This window comes from Lineus longissimus, chromosome 16 (genome assembly GCF_910592395.1).
Source record: "Lineus longissimus chromosome 16, tnLinLong1.2, whole genome shotgun sequence".
NCBI lineage: Eukaryota > Metazoa > Nemertea > Pilidiophora > Heteronemertea > Lineidae > Lineus > Lineus longissimus.
The window spans coordinates 6,262,478-6,285,850 of NC_088323.1; the positions used below are offsets into that span (position 1 = coordinate 6,262,478).

At 40.8% G+C, this 23,373-nt stretch overlaps 3 protein-coding genes across 6 annotated transcripts; 2 read left to right on the forward strand and 1 right to left on the reverse strand.

Annotated features, from left to right (window-relative positions):
- The first annotated feature begins 9,898 nt into the window (after nucleotides 1-9,898).
- Nucleotides 9,899-10,577, forward strand: LOC135500805 (fibrinogen silencer-binding protein-like). The gene is made up of 2 exons (XM_064792456.1): nucleotides 9,899-10,360; nucleotides 10,557-10,577. Exons 1-2 carry the CDS (start codon nucleotides 9,899-9,901, stop codon nucleotides 10,575-10,577), a joined length of 483 nt encoding a protein of 160 aa, XP_064648526.1.
- Nucleotides 10,578-10,852: 275 nt separating this feature from the next.
- Nucleotides 10,853-12,563, reverse strand: LOC135500537 (putative nuclease HARBI1). The gene is made up of 3 exons (XM_064792059.1): nucleotides 11,484-12,563; nucleotides 11,162-11,361; nucleotides 10,853-10,974 (listed from the first exon to the last, which is right to left on the reverse strand). The coding sequence occupies exons 1-3, from the start codon at nucleotides 12,417-12,419 to the stop codon at nucleotides 10,971-10,973; spliced, it is 1,140 nt and encodes a 379-aa protein (XP_064648129.1). The 5' UTR covers nucleotides 12,420-12,563; the 3' UTR covers nucleotides 10,853-10,970.
- A 597-nt stretch (nucleotides 12,564-13,160) lies between these two features.
- Nucleotides 13,161-22,839, forward strand: LOC135500630 (uncharacterized). 4 transcript variants are annotated; one of them, XM_064792185.1, is made up of 11 exons: nucleotides 13,161-13,234; nucleotides 14,995-15,070; nucleotides 15,699-15,765; nucleotides 16,673-17,388; nucleotides 17,590-17,700; nucleotides 18,165-18,316; nucleotides 18,604-18,766; nucleotides 18,920-19,057; nucleotides 19,751-19,890; nucleotides 20,181-20,579; nucleotides 20,961-22,839. In XM_064792185.1, the coding sequence occupies exons 4-8, from the start codon at nucleotides 17,371-17,373 to the stop codon at nucleotides 18,941-18,943; spliced, it is 468 nt and encodes a 155-aa protein (XP_064648255.1). In that variant the 5' UTR covers nucleotides 13,161-13,234; nucleotides 14,995-15,070; nucleotides 15,699-15,765; nucleotides 16,673-17,370; the 3' UTR covers nucleotides 18,944-19,057; nucleotides 19,751-19,890; nucleotides 20,181-20,579; nucleotides 20,961-22,839. The 4 variants fall into 4 exon arrangements, with proteins under 4 accessions (XP_064648255.1, XP_064648253.1, XP_064648256.1 ...); XM_064792183.1 differs by having other exon boundaries at nucleotides 18,920-19,042; XM_064792186.1 differs by having other exon boundaries at nucleotides 16,673-16,883; nucleotides 18,920-19,042.
- Nucleotides 22,840-23,373: the final 534 nt, after the last annotated feature.

Here is a 23,373-nt window from a genome sequence, read left to right on the forward strand (position 1 = left end):
CATGTTTTGTAACTAGACGTAAATTCTATACCATTTTATTTTCTGCTTCATAGAAAAAACCTATCAGTGAAGATTAGTTCAAGGTTGTCGAGAAGGTCATCTTGGAAAGTAACTCTGTCGCTGACTGGGTTGGCATAGGGGTTTTTGACTCCTCAGGGACTTCTCAATGAACCCGAATTACGTTACCAGCTCATGTCCGTTATCCTCTCATGACAAAACCACAAAGTGTTGTATTTTTGTGTCCTATTCTTAGTGGAGACTATGAACAGTGAGTTTCTTAATACTGCCATCACTAATGGCAATTTTTTGGTGACAAGCTGTAGTAGCAACAGAATATATTTATCGTTAACTGTGTAAGAAATATTCAAAGTGATAGTACCCTATTTTCTATAGGTCATCTATTCTTCCCTAGAATTACAATTCTTGCCATAACTATTAGTTCTGAACATGTAGTTTCTGTGTTTTCTCAATTTACACTCGAAGAGATATGTTTGTGAATATTTTTTGATTTGATATTTTCACAATTTTGAGTGCAGGCTTTCTGTGTTATGTTCCGATCTGTAGAGTATGATTGGCAGTTGTGAAATTTTAGCCAAGATTTTTTGTACCCACAAATTCAGTTTCACAGTGACTTTCTGTTCCTCTTGATTGATGTACATCTTTAGAACTTCCCTAGGTAGGTCTTTGCCTCTTTGGGTGTATTTCTACTTGGACATAAGATCGGACATAAATGTTTAAAAGAATTGTTGTGCAAAATTTGACAATATCAAATTTTATAACAGCCAGTCATATTCAATGGACACTTACTTGACATAAGAGTTCAGATTCACCCATTACATTTATACAAAAGTCCGCTTTATTTTTGATGGAGAAAAATGTGTTGTTTCACAGTTGGCTAGAATTCACACATGAGACCTGTTTACTGTTGTGTTGCTGGTAGTTTGACCAACCCCTCACAAAAACAGCTGAAAACCAGGAATGAGACATATCTGGTTTTTGAGAATTTTTTTCTGAAAAGGGCTAAATTTGACAGCAGAATGCCTAACAGATTCTTGTGCCTATAGAAGAATGAAGTTTTCTTCTGGCCGTTTGAACCTAAAATTCATTTTGGACAAGCTCGGCAACATAACTTTCATTCTTTCAGGCCAAAGCATGACTTCTTGACAACACTGGTGATTATAAGTTGCAACCGGCTTCCATGTTTAAGCTTTTGCGTGTTGAGACCCGCCACATTTGCTGTTGTATTTACCGATTGTTGTCTTCCTGTGTTATCTTGCGAATAAAAAGAACTGATGGCAACTTTTCTTGGCCAAAACGTGGCAAAACCGACAAAAGACGGAAAAGAAAAAAAACTGAGCAATTTTGGGTGCATGTTTTGGCATTGTTCACTAGAAAACCATGATTTGGATGTGGTAAACTTAAGCCCTTAGTTCTTAACAGTAGGACTATACTCCATTTCACCAAAAGAATTTGTGTATTGTGCCATTTTTTGGTGAAAGGGAGTATAGCAGTGTATGTTCGTAACGTATGGTGTTTTATGCAGTCTACTACATGTAGTATAGATCATAATATGAACACATTGCCTGGATGTCAACACTGTACCAGGTTGGCGACGCTGGGACTTGGTTTCTCTGAAATCGGGTCGATGGTGTATTTTTACAGAGTGAGCACATTTTCAAAGGCGGATTCTGTCGAAGTGTGTGATGATTTTCGGTGCATTGTTATGGCTCCCTGTGCCTGTCAAAATGCGTGCTAATGCTGATGAAGATATGATTTGATCCTCTGCAAGTAATAATACTGGTGCTTTCTGAATGTGACCTGGATAAAATGGATTTAAGTTTGATAATATTGATTTGAAGTGCTCCCTAGTTAATACCTTGATACCAGTTTTCCACGTTCTTCAGTATTCGTATTGGCTCCCTTTTGGAATTGACCTTACACCAGTTTTGCATATCCCAAGTTCATTGACGCAAACTGTTGGAGTTTTCGCTATATTTGATACACAATGCTTCCACTTTTGTATTCATTCAGTATTTGCTGTCCAGTAAGCGTGGGTTTGGTAGCGAATTAGTTGAGTGTTTATTGGTAGGGGGAGACACCTGAATCAGATACGCCACAGTCTTAGCGTCGTCGTCCATTGATCATGCCATTCATAACTGCTGGGAGGTCACAAACTCTGACCTCTGACTCATAATGCAACAACTTACTAACCAATCAAAACTGTCCATCTTTTATACTCTGTGCGAATCACGTGTGACGTTAATGGCCGTGTGAACTTTGACCCTCTGGAAGGGCGTGAAATTACCATATTGTTTTTCTGCTGACATCACATTTCTGTCATAAGGTAGGTAAGATGGTACAATTATAACCCCTCCAGTGTAGAAAACAGCTGATTGTACACATCAAAGCACACAAAGGCTATGATTGTACCAGGGATATAATTGTACTACCTTACCTTATATCTTACCCAAATTTGCTAGAGTTTCCTGTGGTGCATAGAGAATACAGTGAACCCGGAAATATTTGTGGCCATTATATTTCACAGTTCTGTGAAATTACAACTTCTGCATACTTTCAATTTAGCTTTTTGGCTCACCGTAGGGGAGTCTATACAATACCGCAGTGTCCGTCGTCCGTCGTCGTCCGTCGTCGTCGTCGTCGTCGTCGTCGTCGTCGTCGTCCGTCGTATCCTAGTTCAAAAACAGTGGCACGTTTCTTAACCGCTAGGCCTATGAACTTAAAACTTTGTACACATGACCCCCTAGGTCAGATAACCCGTGACACTAAATTTCTCTCCGATCTGATTCTCTACTTGGCCACCAGGGGGCCAAATGTGGATATCTAAAAAGTGTGATATCTCGCTTATTAGTGACTTGTTTTCGATGAAACTTTTGTTGTAGGTACTCATAGCAAATATACATCTTATATCATACGGGTTTTTAATTTGACCTACTTTTCAAGGTCACAGAGGTCATATGGCGTAAATTGGCCGTTAGAGTGTAAACTATGGCACGTTTCTTAACCACTAAAGCTATGAACTTGAAACTTGGTACATATAACCCCCTATATCACATAGCCTCTGGTGCTGAATTTCAGTTTGATCTGATTCTCAACTTTGCCACCAGGGGGCCAAATGTGGATATCTAAAAAGTGTGATATCTCGCTTATAAGTGACTTGTTTTCGATAAAATTTTTATGGTAGGTACCCTTAGGAAGAATACATCACATATCTTACGGGTTTTCAATTTGACCTACTTTTCAAGGTCACAGAGGTCATATGGCGTAAATTGGCCGTTAGAGTGTAAACTATGGCACGTTTCTTAACCACTAAAGCTATGAACTTGAAACTTGGTACATATAACCCCCTATATCACATAGCCTCTGGTGCTGAATTTCAGTTTGATCTGATTCTCAACTTTGCCACCAGGGGGCCAAAAGTGGAAATCTAAAAAGTGTGATATCTCGCTTATAAGTGACTTGTTTTCGATAAAATTTTTATGGTAGGTACCCTTAGGAAGAATACATCACATATCTTACGGGTTTTCAATTTGACCTACTTTTCAAGGTCACAGAGGTCATATGGCGTAAATTGGCCGTTAGAGTGTAAACTATGGCACGTTTCTTAACCAGTAAAGCTATGAACTTGAAACTTGGTGCATATAACCCCCTACATCAGATAACCTCTGATGCCAAATTTTGGCTCGATCTGATTCTTTATTCGGCCACCAGGGGGCCATAATGGAAAAAGTAAGAAGTGCAATATCTTGCTTATTTTTAGTGATTCGTTTTCAATAACATTTTTATGGTAGGTTCTCCTAGCAAGGATACATCACATATCATATGAGTTTTTGATCTGACCTGCTTTTCAAGGTCACAGAGGTCAAATGGCGTAAATTTGTCGTTTGATTGTAACTATGGCACGTTTCTTAACCACTAAAGCTTTGAACTTGAAATTTGATACACATGACTCCCTACGTCATGTAGCCTCGGACACCGAATTTCGATCTGATCTGGTACTCAACTCGGCCACCAGGAGGCCAAAACTAAAATAGGTAAAAAGTGCAATATCTCGTTTATTATTGACTTGTTTTTGATGATGTTCTTATGGTACTTACTCCAAGCAACGATACATCACATGTCATACCGACTTTGGTTTGACCTATATACTATACATGTACAATGTTTCTTAATCTGGATGAATTACAAAGCACCAAATATCTATACGGTGAGCACAATGGCCCCTGGCCGTTTCATTGATAAACCAGTAGCAGTAAGTTTCTTTTATGAGGCTGTATCTGTCAACGCTAAAAAATCGCAAAAATTAAAGGCACAGAGATATTCCCGGGTACAGTATTACCTCTTGAAAGTGTATTCTGGCAATCTTTGGGTGAAATTTCTCCTGTTATCTGTTTTACCCAACTCCTCAGTTAAATTTGAACGGAATTTGAAAGAAGGAATCCTACAGAACTTTTTGATTCAGAGATGAGCATGGATATTTTCCTTGTATTACTTCAAGACTATTAAGATTTTGATTTCTTTGTTGGCTTAGAATTAAAATCTAAATGGGTAACATAGAAATCAACATAATTGCTTAAGGATTTAGATTAAAGCCTAAGGATGGGCCTATATTATCCTTTTGACCCTATGGCCCATAATTGACAAATCGCAAAAACAAATAGTACTGAATTGTGCTCATTTTGGAATTTGTCATGGCGACAATTTGACCCTCTTAGTTTCTCTCTCACTCACCAGGGGGCATGATGATTTGTAAGGATGTTGCAACCATGTGATTTCTCTCGTCATATGTGTCATTCCAGCTTCGGCTGGGACATCATTTTTTTTCTCGTGAAAATATGTCGTGAAATAATGGTTGGTGAAAGCATTTGAGCACTGAATTCAGGGGAAAAAGTTAGTAGAAAGTTTAACTGGGAGAAAAATCGCCGGTTTCTCAGACATGTTCAGGGAATAAAATAGAACTTAAAAGTCGATGAAAAAATGTATTGAGTTGGCAGCATTGTTTGTTTTGATCTTGAAGTAAAATTAATTTCGGAGTTCTGCATGCTCAAGATGGAAATGTTTTGGGAAAATGTTGCAAACCCAATTATTTTTTATGTTTGAAACCAGCTGCAGAGTACATTGACCAGTACTGTAAACCAGAAAGGTTTTTTTTAAAATTTTGGCGAGGGGGATTTTTTGTGACGCCTTCAGTGTTCATCGGCTTGGGCTAGAGGTGACTGACCCATATTTGTGTAAATAATGAATAATAATGTGTATTTTAGCAATGTAATTTAACCCTTTGAATGGAAGACTGGCCGAAAGGCAGATATATATTGTAATTATTTTCTGTGGGGGAGATTTTCCCGAAAAAATATGTGTATGTGGAATTATCAAATTGAAATTGTATGCGGAATTCTCTAGTATTGTGGAATTATCCGGTAAAACTGCCAGCACGTGGTTGGCGAAGTGTGTGTTGTGATTCTATGTGTCTTATCTTGAATGAATGCTACCATTAACCTGGAAATATTTGCATTGATTTTATTTCACGGCCTTGTGAAATTGCAGATTTTGCGTATTTTAAAAAAGAAAAATTAACAACCCTGTAACAGGGATTTTTCAATTAGATTTCATTTTGGGGCCATGTACGTTTTCGTGATTACATCTAATTACAAATAAAAGGTACCTGAATATTTCCGGGATTAAGGTATATGTCTCTATAGAGGTGTGGTCTTATAAAAAATGCTAACTATTTTATCTGTTAGAGGATTCGCTACACATGTATATGGAGAAAGAATCCTCAAATCCTGTAAGGACTGGTTGGGTTGGGTTGGGTGGGTGGGGGTGGGGGATCAAGAGTGAGTATCGTCATCTTTACATGTGTTAGGATATGGCTCAGGATGTAACAATAACCCTCGGCCATGCCATTGGTCAAGGGAGTATTGACAGGCAAAGGACGGGAATGAAAACCAGTACAAGTTCTGTAACTATCAGTGTAGTTCGGATCTGTGAGAGTGTACTGTTGGCATACCCTGAAACATGTGAATGTATCCCTGTGCAGCAACTTTCCATAAACAAATATTTCAGAATTTATCTTTAAGATAATTGTGACTAAAGATCTCTGATGAGGTCGTTGAATTTAACTGCGAGAAAGTTGTTAATCAAAGTCAGTTGTAAGACGAAAAGTCTTTGAGGTTAAACCCTGCAATTTTATTTTGACAACAGTCCCATCCTATCTTCTCTCAACTCAAAATATTTCTTGTCAGAAAATGCGCACAATTTCTGTAATTTCAAGAAAACTTTTTGAAATTTTGTGTAAAAGCGAAAATATAGCATGAATTCAGGTTGACCTGGTTTGTTAAGTGATTATATTGCTGCATGGAACAGCTAATTTTATATGTCAGATTCTGTAAGAATGTAAAATTTCTGAATTTTCTGTTAAAATGAATGTCGTTGAATTCTATGATAAAATGAAGGAGGAAAACATGCACCTTTTGTAAAGACCTTGGGAAACTTCTGTTATCAAAAAAAGTGATCATGACACAGCGGGATCAGTCTGTGTGTTGCCAACTTTGGAGCTCATCTTGAACGAAAGGTTAGGGCGTGATTTGACTGCTCAGTCTTCATCTTGACTTACAAGGCCAAATGCGCAATCGAACTTGACCAGTCGGGGAACCAAGTAGCAACTCAGCCGGGAGGTGAACTCACCATCTCTTGATCATGCGGCCTTCATACTTCCAATGCACTACCCTGCCCCGGATTATAAGCGGTTTCAAGCTCTTTTTGGTAACAGAAGTTTCACTTGGTCCTTATTTGGGTCTTGTCAAATTATGTCCTGTCCTCGCCTTGTAGAAGATTTAAATTTTGATTTAAAGAATATATTATTTAGACTTAAAAAGTAATCCTTTATAATAAATATATATATATGAATATATCGAAGCTATTGATTAATTGAATGTTTTGAGTCCGTGTTGTGAATAGTATAGAGACTATGACCGCACTGGCACTATCGTAAATCTATCTAGGACAACTGGAATTTTGTACTGTTATTATGCAGTCATTAAAGCAGTATTTTGTTATCTGGATCTTTGCCTTCCGTCACTTGCTAATAGTCCTTGGAGGGGGCGTGGTGATCTAGTAAAGTGTTGCGACTCGGTCTACGTATACCCTACATCTGGGCTGTGTAGCAGATAGGAAAACATTGATTGTGACCTCGGGCCTGGCGCTTTGCCTGCTGTTCCTTAGTGGCCCTTCACTCAAGTCAAGATGAAGACTGAGCAGTGAAATCACGGCATAACCTTTCGTTCAAGATGAGCTCCAAAGTTGGCAACACCCAGAATGATCCCGATGTGTCACGATCACTTTTTGATAACAGAAGTTTCCCAAGGTCTTTACAAAGGGTGCATGTCTTCCTCCTTCCTCCTGCATCAGGACATAAGGACAAAAAGACATCTAGTGTAGACTTGTATACCCTACATTGTTGCTGTGTACCGGAGGTGAAATTGGTTGTGACCCTTGGCCAGTCACTTGCCTTCTGTCACATGCAAGCAGTCCTTGAAAAGGGTGTGGTGGTATAGTAAGTGCTGGGACTCGTATACCCTTTAGTTGGGCTGTATAATAGACAAGGAGACATTGACTGTGACCTTGGACTCCTCACTTAGCCTACTGTCGATGGCAGAGTTCCCCTTGAAAGAGGTGTGGTTGTCTTGTAGTGTTTGGAATCGTATACCCTACATCAGAGTTTTGAATCAGATGAGGAGATATTGATTATGACCTTAAGGTCTTTTTTATTGTCCATGGTCCGTCGTCACTGCTCTTTCCAGTGGGGATACTTGTAGCAATTCTGTCACAATCTGCCGTGAAGACATTTCAGCTCCGGCTGGGACGGAATTAGCCAATGACGAACACAACGGCAACATCAAGGTGACGCAATATCTACATCCGGGGTCTACTTGGGGTCACACTAAACAGCGTCTACCAGCGTCCACCAGGTATCAAAGTTACTGAAATCATTTTTTTCTTGATATAAATCAATTAAACAGGTCATTTCAAACATATTCTGCATGTTTTATCGCAATACATTGAACATTAAGCGAGTTATATGTGTTAGAAGTCGGACCCATCAAATGCCAGGAGCGTTTACCAGGCGGCTGTTGCTAAAATGTGGAATCGCTGTCTCCTGGAGCTAAAATGGCGGACTTTTTTAATAGGCTTCCAGCTGACGTGCTAACTTTTGTACATGCCGTACTCTGTCGCTGGTGTCCTGTGCTGTAATGCGGGCAGCGGCAGATCAAAATGATATAGCATTTTTACTGTAAGATAGTGATGAATAAAATTTGATGAACAATTTTCTAGTTATACTTTTTCCATGCTGTATATCATACTGAGTTGGATTTGTTGATTTGTTACACTGACTTCGGAAACACAAAGATTTACGTTGTATGAGACTATATTCATGGGCTGGTTACTCTAAGATGGAACATCCTTTGTTAAAAGACATTACAATATTGAAGGTGAGTCATTGTCTCACTTGGGGCGGCCGCGTCCCTGGCGGAACTAACAACCTGGCGGCCTAGGATATTGGTCTAGCACTGAGAAATACCCCTATCCCAAGACAGTCACAACCCCCGTGAAGACACAATCTTGCCCCCTCAGAACATATTCGACCACTATATGAAAATATGACCCGTGATACCAAGTTAGTGCTGACTCCCATCGCTCAGGGAATATGCCTAATTCTTTGATTCAACCTGCCTAAAATTATCACTTAAGTCCTGTGGAAGAAGCGGCTGGTCGTTTCAAGGTCATTCTGTACGTGTTCCCCAAAGTTTTCCTTCGAGATTGGTGTCTGCGGACCAGAATTTCTGTCTTAAATCCTGGTGCAGGGGACACTCTTAGGATGTGGTCTGGTGTCTGCACTGCTGTTTGGCATCGGCATTCTGCTGTGTCCCTTAATTATTCCTACTGACATTCTACCTTTATATCCGTTATATACTTATATGCCGATAACGGATATAAAGGACTTAGGTACTAGAATAATGTCACAAACTCTGGTTTAACTTATCTTAACTTCTCCAGCCTCCTGTTGTAGGGACAGCGTGGCAGATGGATGACATAATCACGTTCAATATGCGCGGCACTTGGAGTAAAGCACTATTAACCCTCTAAGACTCGGGCATACCTTCCAGCGGTCGGATGATCACCAAATTTAGCAAGAGGTTGCATTTTAGGTCCCTTATGACAAATCTGTACGTTTTCAATATATCTACCCCTTAACACCCCTTTAGTGATGTTACACCCGTGTAACATTGGGCCTTCGGGGGCACATTTCTTAATTTATAGGGTACTTTGCCATTATTTTACAGTATCAAAATATATTTTAAAGAGCTCCATTAGCTGATAGGGCATTTCTGCTGAACCAAATTACAGGAGCAAGAAGAAGTTTTTCGTGTTCCGTCCATACAGGCCGAATTCTGGCAAATGTGTCCTGTAACTAACATTGGGTCAAATGGGCACTGTCAGAAATTTTATGACTTGCAGAGACATCTGTTGAATTTTCCTCTAACTAAAGTGTTTCGCATATGTAACGTTGGGCCTTGGAGGTTGTATACTATATGGGCCGTATTCAATATGCTGTTTTAGCGACTGTTTAGTTAAACGGTGATTACCTCTTAAGCGCCGTTTAAATAGATGTTGTACGCGGGCGTATAAACGGAGGCCTAAACGGCCTTTCAAAAGTCGCGATCATCGGACATTTAGCTGTACGCGGTCAAATCCCCGATCATCGCGTAACTTTCATTGTCGACACCAGACCAAGTTTAATGAACTGACGTAATTCGAGACGGGTAGGGATATTTAAATGGGCTCGATCAGGCCTTGCACACTTTGTATGGTAGTTGCAACTATGGGACCGAAAAGAGCGGAAAATTTTACGCACGAGCAAAGGATGGGCCTCATCCAGCTCATTAGACTGCAGGTGAAGGTGATAGAAGACAAACGATCGGATACCTCCTCCAACAGAAAGAAACAGAAGGCGTGGGACGAAATCGAGAAACAAATGGCGGCGAATTTTCCCGAGAGGGCGAGGGCCTCTGCAAAGGACCTCAAGGAATTATGGAGAAGGATGAAAGGGAAGACCAAAACGGTCGCACGGGATAAGAAAATAGATATGGCCAAGACTGGCGGTGGAGCACCGGAAGTTGACGACCTCGACGAAGAAACAGTCGCAATTTTGTCCATTATAGCAAAAGATTTGGAGCAGATTAAGAACACTTACGACGATGATTGCACTGGAGCGGTCACCGACACTCGCGATGAGGATGTTACTGCAGGCACCAGTTCAAGCGGAAATACAAATAAGAGGCAAGTATGCCTTCTGATGATTATTATGAAAAATACACATTTCTGAGTTGCAGGAAGTGCGTGTATTTTACTGTCATTACAAGATACAGAGTGGCATCAGTATAAAACAAAAATATCTGGGATGGTTCTCGTGATGTAATGAACTGCAAAGCAAGTTACGAAAATTTACAAGCACTTGATTAACCAATGTTCTTTTACAGTGCATATCATTTGCCCAATGAATACGATGATGACACCGAACCAGATGTCGAGTTAGAAGAAGTGAGAAGCAACGAGGATCAATTGTCAGTTTGGTAAGAGAATCGTTGAAAATGGTGGATGAAAATTGTTGCCCTAATTTTCCTTTCAACAGTCATTAAAATGAAAAAATTCATTTCATCTTTTGAACACGATAGTCCTGTACTTTCTGATTTGTTAAAATGCCACTCCTTTTTCAGCGGGAATAACAAGTCCTCAACTCGTGGAAGGCTGTCGCCGTCCTCGACAGTCTGCCGTGAGCAGACAACCCACACCAGTTCACGTCAGCAGACACTCGTTGCCACACATCAGCAGAGAGCCGTCGCTCCGAGACAGCCGACAAGTTCAGCATTACAGAAGACGACCGAAGCCTTGTCTTATCTGAAAGAGGAACACGACATGAAGATGGAATTATTGGAACTTCAGAAACAGGCAGCTATATGTAAACGAAAGGCCTATGAAGCAAAAACTGAATATTACAAAGAAAAACTTAAACAGAAGCGAATCGACCTTTGAATTCTGAAGGGACAAATCCACTTATTAATTCATCCATTTATGTTGCTCTTACTGATTAAAATGCTGCATGATGAATCGTTGTCGGAATAAGTTTCCTCTGAAATTTACTTCAGCCGGGTTGATGGGTCGTTCTGGTTCACCGATTTCACGTCGAGGAAGGTCAGCTTCTGGCTCCGGTACAGGATCATTCATTCGTGTGGCGAGATTATGTAAGCAGGTGGTCGCAACTATTATTGCCATGTTGTGATCCAACTGAAAAATGAAATTTAATATCAGAGTCAGTTTATCTGTGTTAACGTGTTTTTTTGGCAAAGCGTACAACACAAGGGGGAGTAAACCGTTTCCATCACCAGTGAACCGTTTATGATACTCACTGAACACCTCAGATGCATTCCCTTGGAGACGCAGGGAAATCTCTTTTTCCAAATCCCGAATGCTCGTTCAACCACTCCCCGGGTACGTCGTTGGGCATTGTTGTAACGGTTCTCCTCTGGTGTTGTTGGGTTGCGAACCGGGGTAAGCATGAACGTGCTGCAAGTGTAGGCCGGATCCCCTAGCAAAATGCCTCTGTATTCCCCTGCTTGAAATTTACGGAATAGTTGTGATTCTTGAAATATCCGCGAGTCATGTGCCGAACCGTACCATCTGGCAACAATGTTAGTGAAAAGAAGTTGATGGTCCACAACACCCTGGCAGTTGATACTATACCAACCTTTACGATTGATAAAATGGGCCGCACGCTCCCCACCAGGATTAACTATAGCAACATGGGAACCGTCTATAGCACCAACGACCCCAGGGAATTGGGCAATCTCATAGAAGCCTTCGGCAATAGTTCTCCTTTCTTCCGGTGTGGTTGGAAAGTGAATGAATTGCTGACGTCTGGCACAAATAGCAGAGGAAACGCGATGAACCACCCTGCAGACAGTTGCCTGGGATACGCCACACATATCACCAATGTCCATTTGGAATGATGCCCTGGCATAAAAGCGCATGGCAACCAGCACCTGCTGCTCCGGGTTCAGAGCATGATTACTCTCCTTTAGTGGCATCAAATCCGGGGCTAAGAAATCTACTAGCCAACGAAATGTGTCCTTGGAAACCCGGAATCTGCGGATAAATTTACTGTCGCTATACTTTCGGAGCGCATCCACTCGGACCTCAAATACTCTTTCGACACGAGGACGGCCCAACAGTACCTCCTCCTCCTCCTCCTCTTGTGCAAACTCAAGAATTTGTAAAACCGCCTCCATGATGTCTAAACCTGTGCTGCATGTACTTGCGTTCCACCTAAACGCGGACATAAACATGCCCAGCCCGGCGATTAAATTTTCTTTTGTTGCTTAGACGTCGGCTAACCGCATGTTGGATAATAGCTTATTCTGAATTGGCGTATAACTTTAGACAGGCGATGATCGGGCGATCAAGAAATTTGTACGCGCGTAACCCTTAAACAGTCGCTAAAACACCATATTGAATACGGCCCTATATGTTTAACAGTGTAGCAGCCTCCAGCACCTCATTAACAGTCATGGTTGATTTTATGGCCAGTTAATTAGCCTTAAGTGTGTTACGTGTATGTCACTGAGGGTCTGAAAGGGTTAAGCTAGAGCGGTTTTCTATACAGCATGTATATTTATAAAGTGTTTCATCGCCACCTTCCTTTTAACATTTAAAAAGGGATCATATATATATATATACGCATATATTGCATTCTGGTAAATGATAAATGTACCTTCCATGCCTAGTATTTAAAAAGTCAGCCATTTAGCTCCAGAAACAGTGATTCCACATTTTAGCAACAGCCGCCGGTGGACGCTCCTGGCATTTCATGGGTCCGACTTCTAACACATATAACTCGCTTAATTGTCAATATATTGCGATAAAACAGGCAGAATATGTTTGAAATGACCTATTTAGTTGATTTATATCAAGAAAAATGATTTAAGTAACTTTAAAACCTGGTGGACGCTGGTTGACGCTGTTTAGGATGACCGTCTACTTGATCAGCGCGCAATGACCCCTGGGTAAACTAGGAGGAAGGTCGACGCCACGTTTGAATGCGTGGGTGGGTGTGGACTCTTGCAGACAGAACAGAGCCAACTACACGACCACTCCTCACGCAGTAAGTTTGAATCGAGTGAAATGGCCTGATATTGTCAGGATGAGTCCCAGGAGGATTTTAGAAATATACATTATTTAAAAAAAAGGATTTGTTACTTTAAAGGGACAATAGGTAGCTCGCTGCTAGTGCTGCATGGGTAGTCAAGATAAAGTTACACGAAGTCGCCAATAGGGGGTCTCTCACATCTCACAGTTCGTCGAAACAGCCCTGTCCAAATGTGGCCTCCGACATCTATAAATAGATGTCGGAGGCATTTGGCGGCATCGGGGGGGGGGGGGGGGGAAATGTATCGGATGCCGTTGGTGGCATCCTGTCCCTCGGCTCATGTCCCTGGAAAATAATTAAATGAACCCATAAAACAGCATCCGTTTAGCATGTTGGCGGCTCCCACGTGTTGCGCCCTGTACTTTTCCACGCGCAAATCGGGCATAAATTATGCATGCAAGCTAACTGCAGCCCTTGAAAAGAGCATTCACTACGTTTTGAAATAGTTCTAATTGCGCTAAGATTTGGAGGTCTAGCCAAAATGGCGGTACCTATAGTCGGCCCTTCAACTAAAAAGTAAGTAGAAAGCATTTTACATCGTTCGAAATACAGTTAGGAGTGGCCAGCCAAACGTCAATGGGCCCATAGAAGTCATAGGACCTGATATCCGCTCAGTCAGAAGTTTCTGGGTCGATCATTTCAAATGCTCGTTGTCACTACAGTAACGAAAAGCAGTTGGCTCTAATCTTCTTACTCTTTAACTCTTTCAGCCCTGCCGATTTTGACGCGACAATTCCAAGATCCAAGCCAATTTTCAGGAAATGCAAGACTTCAGGATTTTATTTCTTTTTTAAATACTCCTCCTACCACTACTTGCTTGGTACCTCAAGGAAGGTCTTGATCCCCACGTTACAGTGATATAGATTATAGATATCCATGGATTTGTATATTTTTCTGAATCTCGTCAATTTTGCCATGTTTTGTGGCAAAAGCCACTTTTAGCGAATAAAAGAATATTTCCTTGAAAATCTCTTGGATTATTCCTTATAAACTGATAGAGAACTAGTTGACACCATGCGAAAACAAACTTCGGCCATTTTGAAACGACCCTTTCCACAGGCAACGTTTGTTTACCATGGCAAAAAGTAAAAATATACAAGCTTGTTCAAGCGATTTACTTGACTTTTAACCATGTCTTCCAATGTTCATGATATTTTGAATGCTTTTGGTGATGACTTAATTAAAAACATGACTTTTATGTTGAGGTAAACTTGCGCTGCCTGTGAAAAAGTCTTTCCAAAATGGCCGAAAATTTCAAAATGACCGACTGGTCGGCCACTGGGATTCAAGAGGTTAAACCAAATAAGAACCATCTCAATTGAACAGCGACAAAACATACCACCAGCTGTTGAAATAATGAAATTTGACCCCTGTGACCTTGAAAGGTTGGTCAAGTTAACATCCCGGATCATGATGTGACCACCCCTTAGTATCAGACACAACCACCAGAAAAGTTTCATCGCTATGTATAGCAACAACCATTGGCTTCAAGATGGCTACCTCAAACCTAAGAAGTATGTAAACATTCGTGAAATGAAAAATAAACCAAGCATACAAACTTTTTGTCAAATTGTGCCCCTTTTGACAGATGGAGGGACTAACGGACAGACACAGCTCGATTAGCTACTATAGGTCACCTGAGCTAAAAATGACAATTTCTCTCAACTAGCAATTAAGGAATTTGGAACTGCATTTATGCCAATTTATCATTACAGCTGATGCATACCTTGTATGCAATTGCTACGAATGATTCTCGCTGGTATGGTTTGCAAGGTGAAGGTTTACATGTAGGTATGTATGATATAGTATTAGATTCTGACTTTCTGGTTGGTTGAGAGGTGCCACTGTCAAATGACAAAATATATGAAAATTGCGTGCTTCTGTGCAAAAGAACTGGAGAATATAATCGGGTCACTAAATCAGGAGGCCATATTTGGAGCGCTGATGCCATTTCATTGGTTGCTAGTTTTGGGTTGATCACGAGTTTTGAGAAATGAACTAGTTCACATTGTTTACATAAGTACAAGGCCGGAGCTGTTGTTCTGATGGTCCCATTGGATTTTACATACAAACTACTGGCTATTCTTACGGCAGTCATATTCACTTTTGTGTCTTAATCCTAAACCTAACCCAGACCCTAACTATTCCTCCTAGCACTATCCCAAACCCTAATCCTTCCCCAACACCAATCTCAACTCCCTAATTCCCAAAATTGCATTAATCCTTGTTATGACGAGTCGTAAGAAGGGCAACTTTGTATAAAATAAAGGAATTCAGTCCATCAATTCCATGAAGAAAATGTAGTTCATAACTAAAAATTATGTATTTCAACATCATTTTTAGGCAGTAATTTAATGACTAAAAACACTAGAATTGCTGTAATAGTGCTTTATGCATTTATTCCAATTTATCATTACAGATGCCACAAACCTTTTGCAATTCCAACCGAAGATTTTTGGGTGAACCGCAAGATGATCGGATGAAGGGTATGTATCATGAAACAACTTGCCCAAATTGTTGCTTGAGTTGCCACTGTCAAATTGTTTTCTACCGTTATTAGAATAAAATAGCAAAACAATGCTATTGAAGGCCACAAGTGAAAAGTCAGTCCCCAAATGTGTCACTCTTAGTTACAGCAATCTGCCAGCAAGCTAAAGAATGAACTGACAATGCTAATGGTAGATTTACCTGCATTCAGTGCTTCAAAGTAATATCAGGTGGTGAAAACTGATAGAAGCCACACACTGAGAGTTGAATATTGTAATCATGACTGGTGAAAGATATAACAAACCAATAAGCAAGTCAAACACTTGTCATAGACCAAGCCTTGTCAAAATGAGGTATATGAACTAATACTGAAATTTAAAAAATATCACAAATCACATAAAACCTTTATCCCAATTGCACTTTCCTGAGAGATCAAGGATTCATAACTATCTTTTATATATTTTGCCATTTTTTATCCCAAGAATCTTTTTTTACAAAATGCACAAATAAAGCCATTGCTACAATGTACACCAAGTTTTGAACATGTTATATAGATTGACAGTGATGCCTCCATCAGCAATTCATGTGAGAGGATGTTCAAAAGTCGTAACCACAGTATATAACGTAACTGTGTGTGTGTGACACGATAGGAAAAGGGTGCGGGAGGTCATGTGGGGGGGGGGGACTATGGTGACCGTTGTGAGAGTTGGAAGTGTGTCTGTTCGCCGACTTATTCATTTTGTTGTTATTCTAGTTGTCAGAGTAGTTATCGTAGCTATCTTGCTATCATAGTTATCTGGCTATCGTAGTTATGTGGCTATCATAGTTATCTGGCTACCGTAGTTATCTAGCTATTATACTGTTATTCTTTTGGTTCCTGCTTATCATCTATTTTAACCTATTCAGCTTTCAGTTGTCCAGGCCGGGCCAGGTGACCAATGACGATGATAGATCGGGTTCGATTCAAGCTATACGCTTGGTGTATTTGGTTATCGTGACTGGCGACTGAGTCTAACTCACGTCAACAGCGCGGTGGCTGGGTCCCAGGCATGCTTGCCACTTTGTTCCACGGTCCTCATCTATGTTTCGACACTGATGACATGGACTTAGGTTCAAGGTACGTGTTCCCCTTGAGTCATTGTGGTTGATTAATAGGGGGGCAATTATTTGCGTGTTGCTAGTCGTTCACAATATCACCCGTTGTAGAGTGTTGATGGGACCCTACTTTTATAGTAGTGTATAGACGTATGAATGTTAACAGTTAGTACGCGCAATAGCCGGCCGGCTGCCCCCTACCTGATCTTGAGGGTGATGGAACGACTGGGGTCGGAGGCCTGTTGTTAGCCTGCGGAATTTCGTCGGACGAAATGTCTGGTGTGTCCGTGTGGAACTTGTGCTAAACCAGTTTAGTACTAATGACGAAGACATTGGGCTCTTTGGATAACAACATGGTTCTTGACCTCCTTGGGCTTCACAAAGCTTATACATAAACCCCCTGAAATTGACAAGACGGCGAAGAAGAAGGAGAGCCGGCCTTCAGCTTGTCAGCCTCCAGCGCGTCAGCCAAGGAGCCACTGGACCCCAAGAATATAGTGTTGCAGCTAATGTTGGAGCCATACATGGTAAGCATCACTTTGTCCTCAGTTACATCTGGATCTCTACCACAGGACTGTAAAAAAGATAGAGAATTCTTGTTCCTTGAAAGCCACGCCACTTCATCCAGAAATACAATCCTGGGTTCCAATTGATCAAACCCACACCCTGTTGGAACAGTTTTAGCCATCCTGTTATGCTCAAGTAATATTTGAATCTTTTCATTTCAGATGATCGAGACCATGACCATTATCGTGATGACTGTTATGAAAGAGACCACTACTGTGACCGAGATCGATACTATGACTGTAGCAGGGATCGGGACTTCGATCAATACAGAGGTAGGTTCAGTTGAAGGTCGGTGATGAAGCACCTATTCATGCCGAGTGCCCACTTCAAGGGGAGACATTGTTTAACTGAGCAAATAAGGGCCGGCAATCACCAGGCTGTTTATAGCTAAATCCCAGTGCTCTCCACAAGGCCATTTGTCAGGGTGCCCACCCAGTCTTAGCAGCCTACCTTGGCAGCTTACCACCCTACCTTGGAAGCAGCCACCCTACCTCGCTGTCGGAGTTCGTAAAGGATTTCTCTAGGGCCACCCTATCTTAAATTGGTGGCCACCCTACCTTATGCTGCACAGTGGCAAAACTTCTCAAATGTCAAGGCTACCACCCTACCTTAAGAAAACCCTGTGGAGAACTCTGAAATCCAGAAATGAAAAGCAGTGTATATTTTCTGGTAAAGAGTCTTTTAACTTTTCTTGGCATCATTCATATTCATGATTCTTAATCCTCTTTCTCTGCAGATCGCGACCGCGACTGCCACCGTGACCGGCATGATCGCAAAAGAAGCCGCTACAGTGAGTCACCTGATCAGGGAGATGATCGCCGAGCAGGAGGCAGTCGTGATAAACGACGGGCGAGCGAGCATGAGCCATGACGAGGAGAGGGTCCGGAGGTACGTGTCTGTGTGTTGTGTGATGTGTGATGTTTCACTCCATTTCTGACATTGATATTAGGGCGTTTGAGAACAGTGCCTTATCAAGATCCTATATTGTGTATACTGATAAAACTCTGTAGCAAGAGGACGAATTTTGTGTACATTACTGGCACAAAAGTCACATTATCCTTTACTGTTACGTTAAGTATCCTTAAGGACGTTATCTCTTTCAGTTAAACCTATTAACATTTTTCTGTTGATATTTAACATTCCCGTTAAAACTAACATTGTTTTGAACAACTCAGCCCAGGGCCACGAGGACAAGGGACAAGAGGACAAGGGACACGAGGATACGGGATACAAGGACAAGGGACACGAGGATACGGGACACAAGGACAAGGGATGCAGGGACAAGGGACACGAGGATACAAGGACAAGGGACACAAAAGACAATGTTGCAGCCTCGAGGTAAGCATCACTGAATGCCAGTTTCAAGAGAATTAACACTCAAAATCCACAGCGTGATGCAAAAATTGAAAAGTCCTGATGAAAAAAAGGGAAACAATGGAATTATGATGTCATTTTTGAACTAACATTAATCATTATTGCATATTTTTGTAGGTGTGGCACACTGGTAGAGAATGAGAGATTTCATCATCACCAAGGCCAGTCTGACTGAGTGATGTTGCAGAGATGAAAGTCATTCACTCTCTGAGCGAGGTTGAAAGGAGGTTGCAGGCATTGGTAACTGTACTCTAGGCATATCTTTATTCAAAATCATCACTGACACTGTCACTAGATGCTTGCAGTGGCATGGTGGTCATTGTTGCATTATCAGTCAAAACCAAACAAACGACCAACGTTCCAATTCTTAAAGAGGGAGCCAACTTGAGAATTTGTTTGCAGAACAAAGTTGGTTTTAAAGCAGAAATTTTGATCTGACCATTGACACCAAAAGGAATCAGGGCTGATCAGTGAAAAATAATAAAGAAACAAGTAGAACTTGAAGGATGTTATCGAAATTATACTAAGGAATCATCCCAAATAGACTGAAGCCAAAAGAAACTATTTTTTTCTCTGTGAACCCTCTACCCCCTTATGTGACTAAAAACTGGAGACTCATGTTTTCAACTAATGAAATAGGCCATAAATCATGAAGATTATGCCTGCTCAGTTGTGTGCCTGATCAGCGTTTTTTCTCAACAAACACTGTCAACCAAAGAAGTCTTCACTCCACTTTTATTGCATATGCACCAGATGAGAAAATCCAGAAAAGGCCTGTGAGCCTCTTCAGCAGTGCCACTTCAGAAAGAAAGTGAAGCCAGAAAGTTTATGAAAACGAAATCCGACACCTGAAATGACCATATCGCCCAAATGAAGAAAACAAATTCTTTTGGTTTCAATCTATTCATCTTGTGGTTGGTCCTTGAATGTATTTTTCCTGTTATCTAGCCCTCTGCAGATTGAGATGATGGCTGTCGAGACGACCCAACCACTCAACCTAGATCTACAATTCGTACTATTGTAGATGCGACTCTCAAAGATTTTGGATGACAAAGGAATCCAACGCATATACGGTCAATATAAAACAGGTGATCTTCAGATGATGACATGACATTTAAGCATCCAACCACTTCCAGAAACTTGTGATGATTTTTTTTAAAAACCCACTTCAGCCGCCATTTTGTTTTGGGCAGAGATGTGCCATGGTGACGATACCCCCAAATTTCTAGTTCTTAACGAACTGTGTAGTACTGAAGGTTTGTGATTTCAATATCATAAAACAACTCTGGTGAATTTGATGAAACTGACTGCAAGGCCCTACTGGCACAAGTGCATTGATTATGGTAACAATTGAGTAACCCTAAATTTTGTTTTCCAGTCGCTCATAGATATGGGCAGACGTCTAAGAGTCGAGTGGATTCAGTGGATCGAACGGTTGCGCTGAGGGATATCCATGTACAGGAGTGACAAACCACAGTTCAGCAAACAATGCCTTGACACTGACCAATTCAAGGAGAACCTTCGCTAAGATCAGGAAGGGAACGTGTTTGCTGTGTGGATGGATCGGACACTTAAATGTCCGTCATTCTAATAGACTATAATGACAATGTTCTAATAGACTATAACGACAATGATCTAATAGACCATAATGACAATCCAACTCCGAAAGGGACTCTCTGGACTTAGGGAAAGCTACGGACATAGAGCCCTGACATGATATCCTGCAGCCACCATGAGGACAGCCTATCTCATACACTTGGAAGGATGCCATCACACGGTAATATAAACAAATCAATTTCAGTCTTTCAAATGTCCTTGACTGGTGTAGCCTGATTTAGAGATCGCAAGCTCTCTGTTGAGATATTATTTTCCGACGTTTTTGGGATAATCACAGTGATGATAATTTGGACCAATCTTAATCAATAAAACAATGCACTTTTGCAAAATGTGCAAAAAGAACTAGACAATAAGGAATAGTATCGTATAGGCAACAGGCAAAGCAGATTATCAGAAATTTGTCTAAAAAACTATAGCACGTTTCTTAACCAGCATGAATTGTCTATGCAGTGAGCACAATTGCCCCTTGGCATTGAATTATCAACTCAGCATGTGCACCTACATGTACAACCTTAGTTTCATGTTGTCTTTTTCTTTTCAGCATGATGAGCCATCCCCACAGAAGGGAGAAGGATGTTGTTGAGCCAGCACATCCCAACCATGCTCCCATCGCCGTCATGTAACAGTATGACAGTTAGATTGTATATTGTCGCCGTAGGCCCTATCATTTTATCAAGATATCTGATTGAAAGGTGATTTAATGAAAATTCAAATTTATTAATCTATGCTTGGTTATGCATTGGTTCAAAATCTTACACTTATCAAAAAAAGGAATTGAAATTATCATTATGGGGAAATTAGATTGTTTCTGGTCAACAAGGGAGCCAATAAGGCATGCCAGAACCCCAAAAATATAATTTTCAAGCAAAATTTTGTGCTTTAGATAAGAAGGAAAAACAGTGGGTGGTTTGTTAGTGGCTACCAGAGGAGCCAACAGTCACCTTGGGCATATCAGGAGCCTGAAATTCTTTTCAGGCAAAACCTATTTTCTGCTTAAAAAATCACCGAATTCATCAGATATTTATTTGATTATATCCATCACTTTAGACATGGGGTCCATGTGTTGTTGTTTCGCTGACCCCACGAAGCAAGAACACATGTGTCTGGTGGAACCGTAGGCCTTTCATATTGTTTCTCGATCTCATCAGTACCACAGAATCAACTGACATGGCCCGGGCGCTGATGCCCTGGACCCTATATCACACTGGCTGGATCAGTTGCTCTGTACATGTACCTTCATGCTGGAGGCAACTGACCAACAGTGATATGTTGAATTTGAATTTCCTCCTTCATAATTTCCTACCCGGGCAATACCCGGAACCAAAAAATCTTGAACTAAAACAGTTAGTTAAACTCTTATTGTTTTATTGAAATTGAAACTTGCCAGAATATCAGAAGTTTGAATTTTTGATATTCTTATGAAAAGTTTTGAAATTTTGACAAGCAAGACTGATCCTACCCTTGTGGTCACACTGGAACGAAGTTCAGTCTTTTTCATTTTTATTCAAAAGACCTTTCATTGTAATGGTATTGTCATGTTCTGCAGGTTAGAAAAGTATCTTCTAAACCTGTCATGACAATTTTGATTGGACTTGATACTGAATTGATCGAGAAAAGTGTAATTTAAAAACGTCAACTTTAAGACGTTTTTAATTTTTTGGTCCTATATATATGTATTTGTGAGTAAATCTAGCATGTAAACTAAATATTTTGTAAAAATGTCTAAATGAGATCTAGACTCCATGACTTGGCAAAAAATATGGAAAACCCAACTTTTAATCTTTGCCATGTCGAGGTCGCCTCTTTTGTCATGCAAATAACATGTCTGAACTTCTCCTTTTGTCATGCTAATTGGCAGCCACCTCTGTCCAGTGGCCTTGACAAATGTGGTTCTTTTGTTATTCAAATTGGGTCCTGGAAATCAACAGCACTGACCAAATCTATTGTCAGCTTACATGGCTCAGCTGAGGGCTGAACAATTGGTTTTAATACAATAGCTATTCATGTATAATAAACAAGATGAATGCATAAAGTTGTGGTGGAGTCTATTGCGTTTGATCTCAATTTAGCATTGTGTTGCAAGGACACCACCTATCAGTGTTTCTTTGTGAAATCTTGTGAAGAAGTTGACCACGTCTTAAAGGGATAGTGCTACTGTCCTATCTCCTGGTCCTCTTCTTGTATTGGGCTTTCGGAGTGGTGCAGCAAAAAAATAATGGACTTTGATCATTTTATATTGTACAATGTATGAAGTCATTTTAAACATAAGCGCTGCGCCTGTCACCTGTGTGATGGAGATGGCGACTCCCTCCGATTGCGTAGGTTTTCTCCCGGTACGCGGGTTTCCTCCTACACCACTGTACATTCCAATTCGTCATGCGTCTTCCTTGGAATGTACAACAATAAAGTTTTTTTTGAAAGAGAAACAGTTTTATTCTTATTGACTCGCCTCTTGTGACGCCGTCACGAATCTTTTCACCGGAGCCATTGTGCTAACCTGATTTTGATCTTGAAAAATGGGTCAAATAAAAAACCCGCTTCCTATGTTGGAAGTTGGAACTGACACACTTTTAGTGTTGTCAGTTTCAGTCGCCCCTGAAGTCATCTTACCTGGTGGATTATGCATCAAGTTGCAATGACCATAACCACTGTGATGGACTACAAGCTCATTGACCTTTGCACCCCAAGGATCATAACCTTTGTTAGACACTGGAGCTGTTTTCATACTGGGTAACACCAGTGGCATCAAAATGTGCCCTTGTCCACCCTAAATAACAAAACAGTTCAGAGATGTCGCTGAAATTGGCGAGGAAGTGTGCCAACTGGTACACTCCCAGGATAGGGGGCCATCCAATAAGTATACGCATCAAATTGGGGATTTTGGGCCCCCCCCTCCCCCGTATGCAAATTGTGGACAAAATGTACAGGTGTACGCATTTTCCCAAAAATTCCTA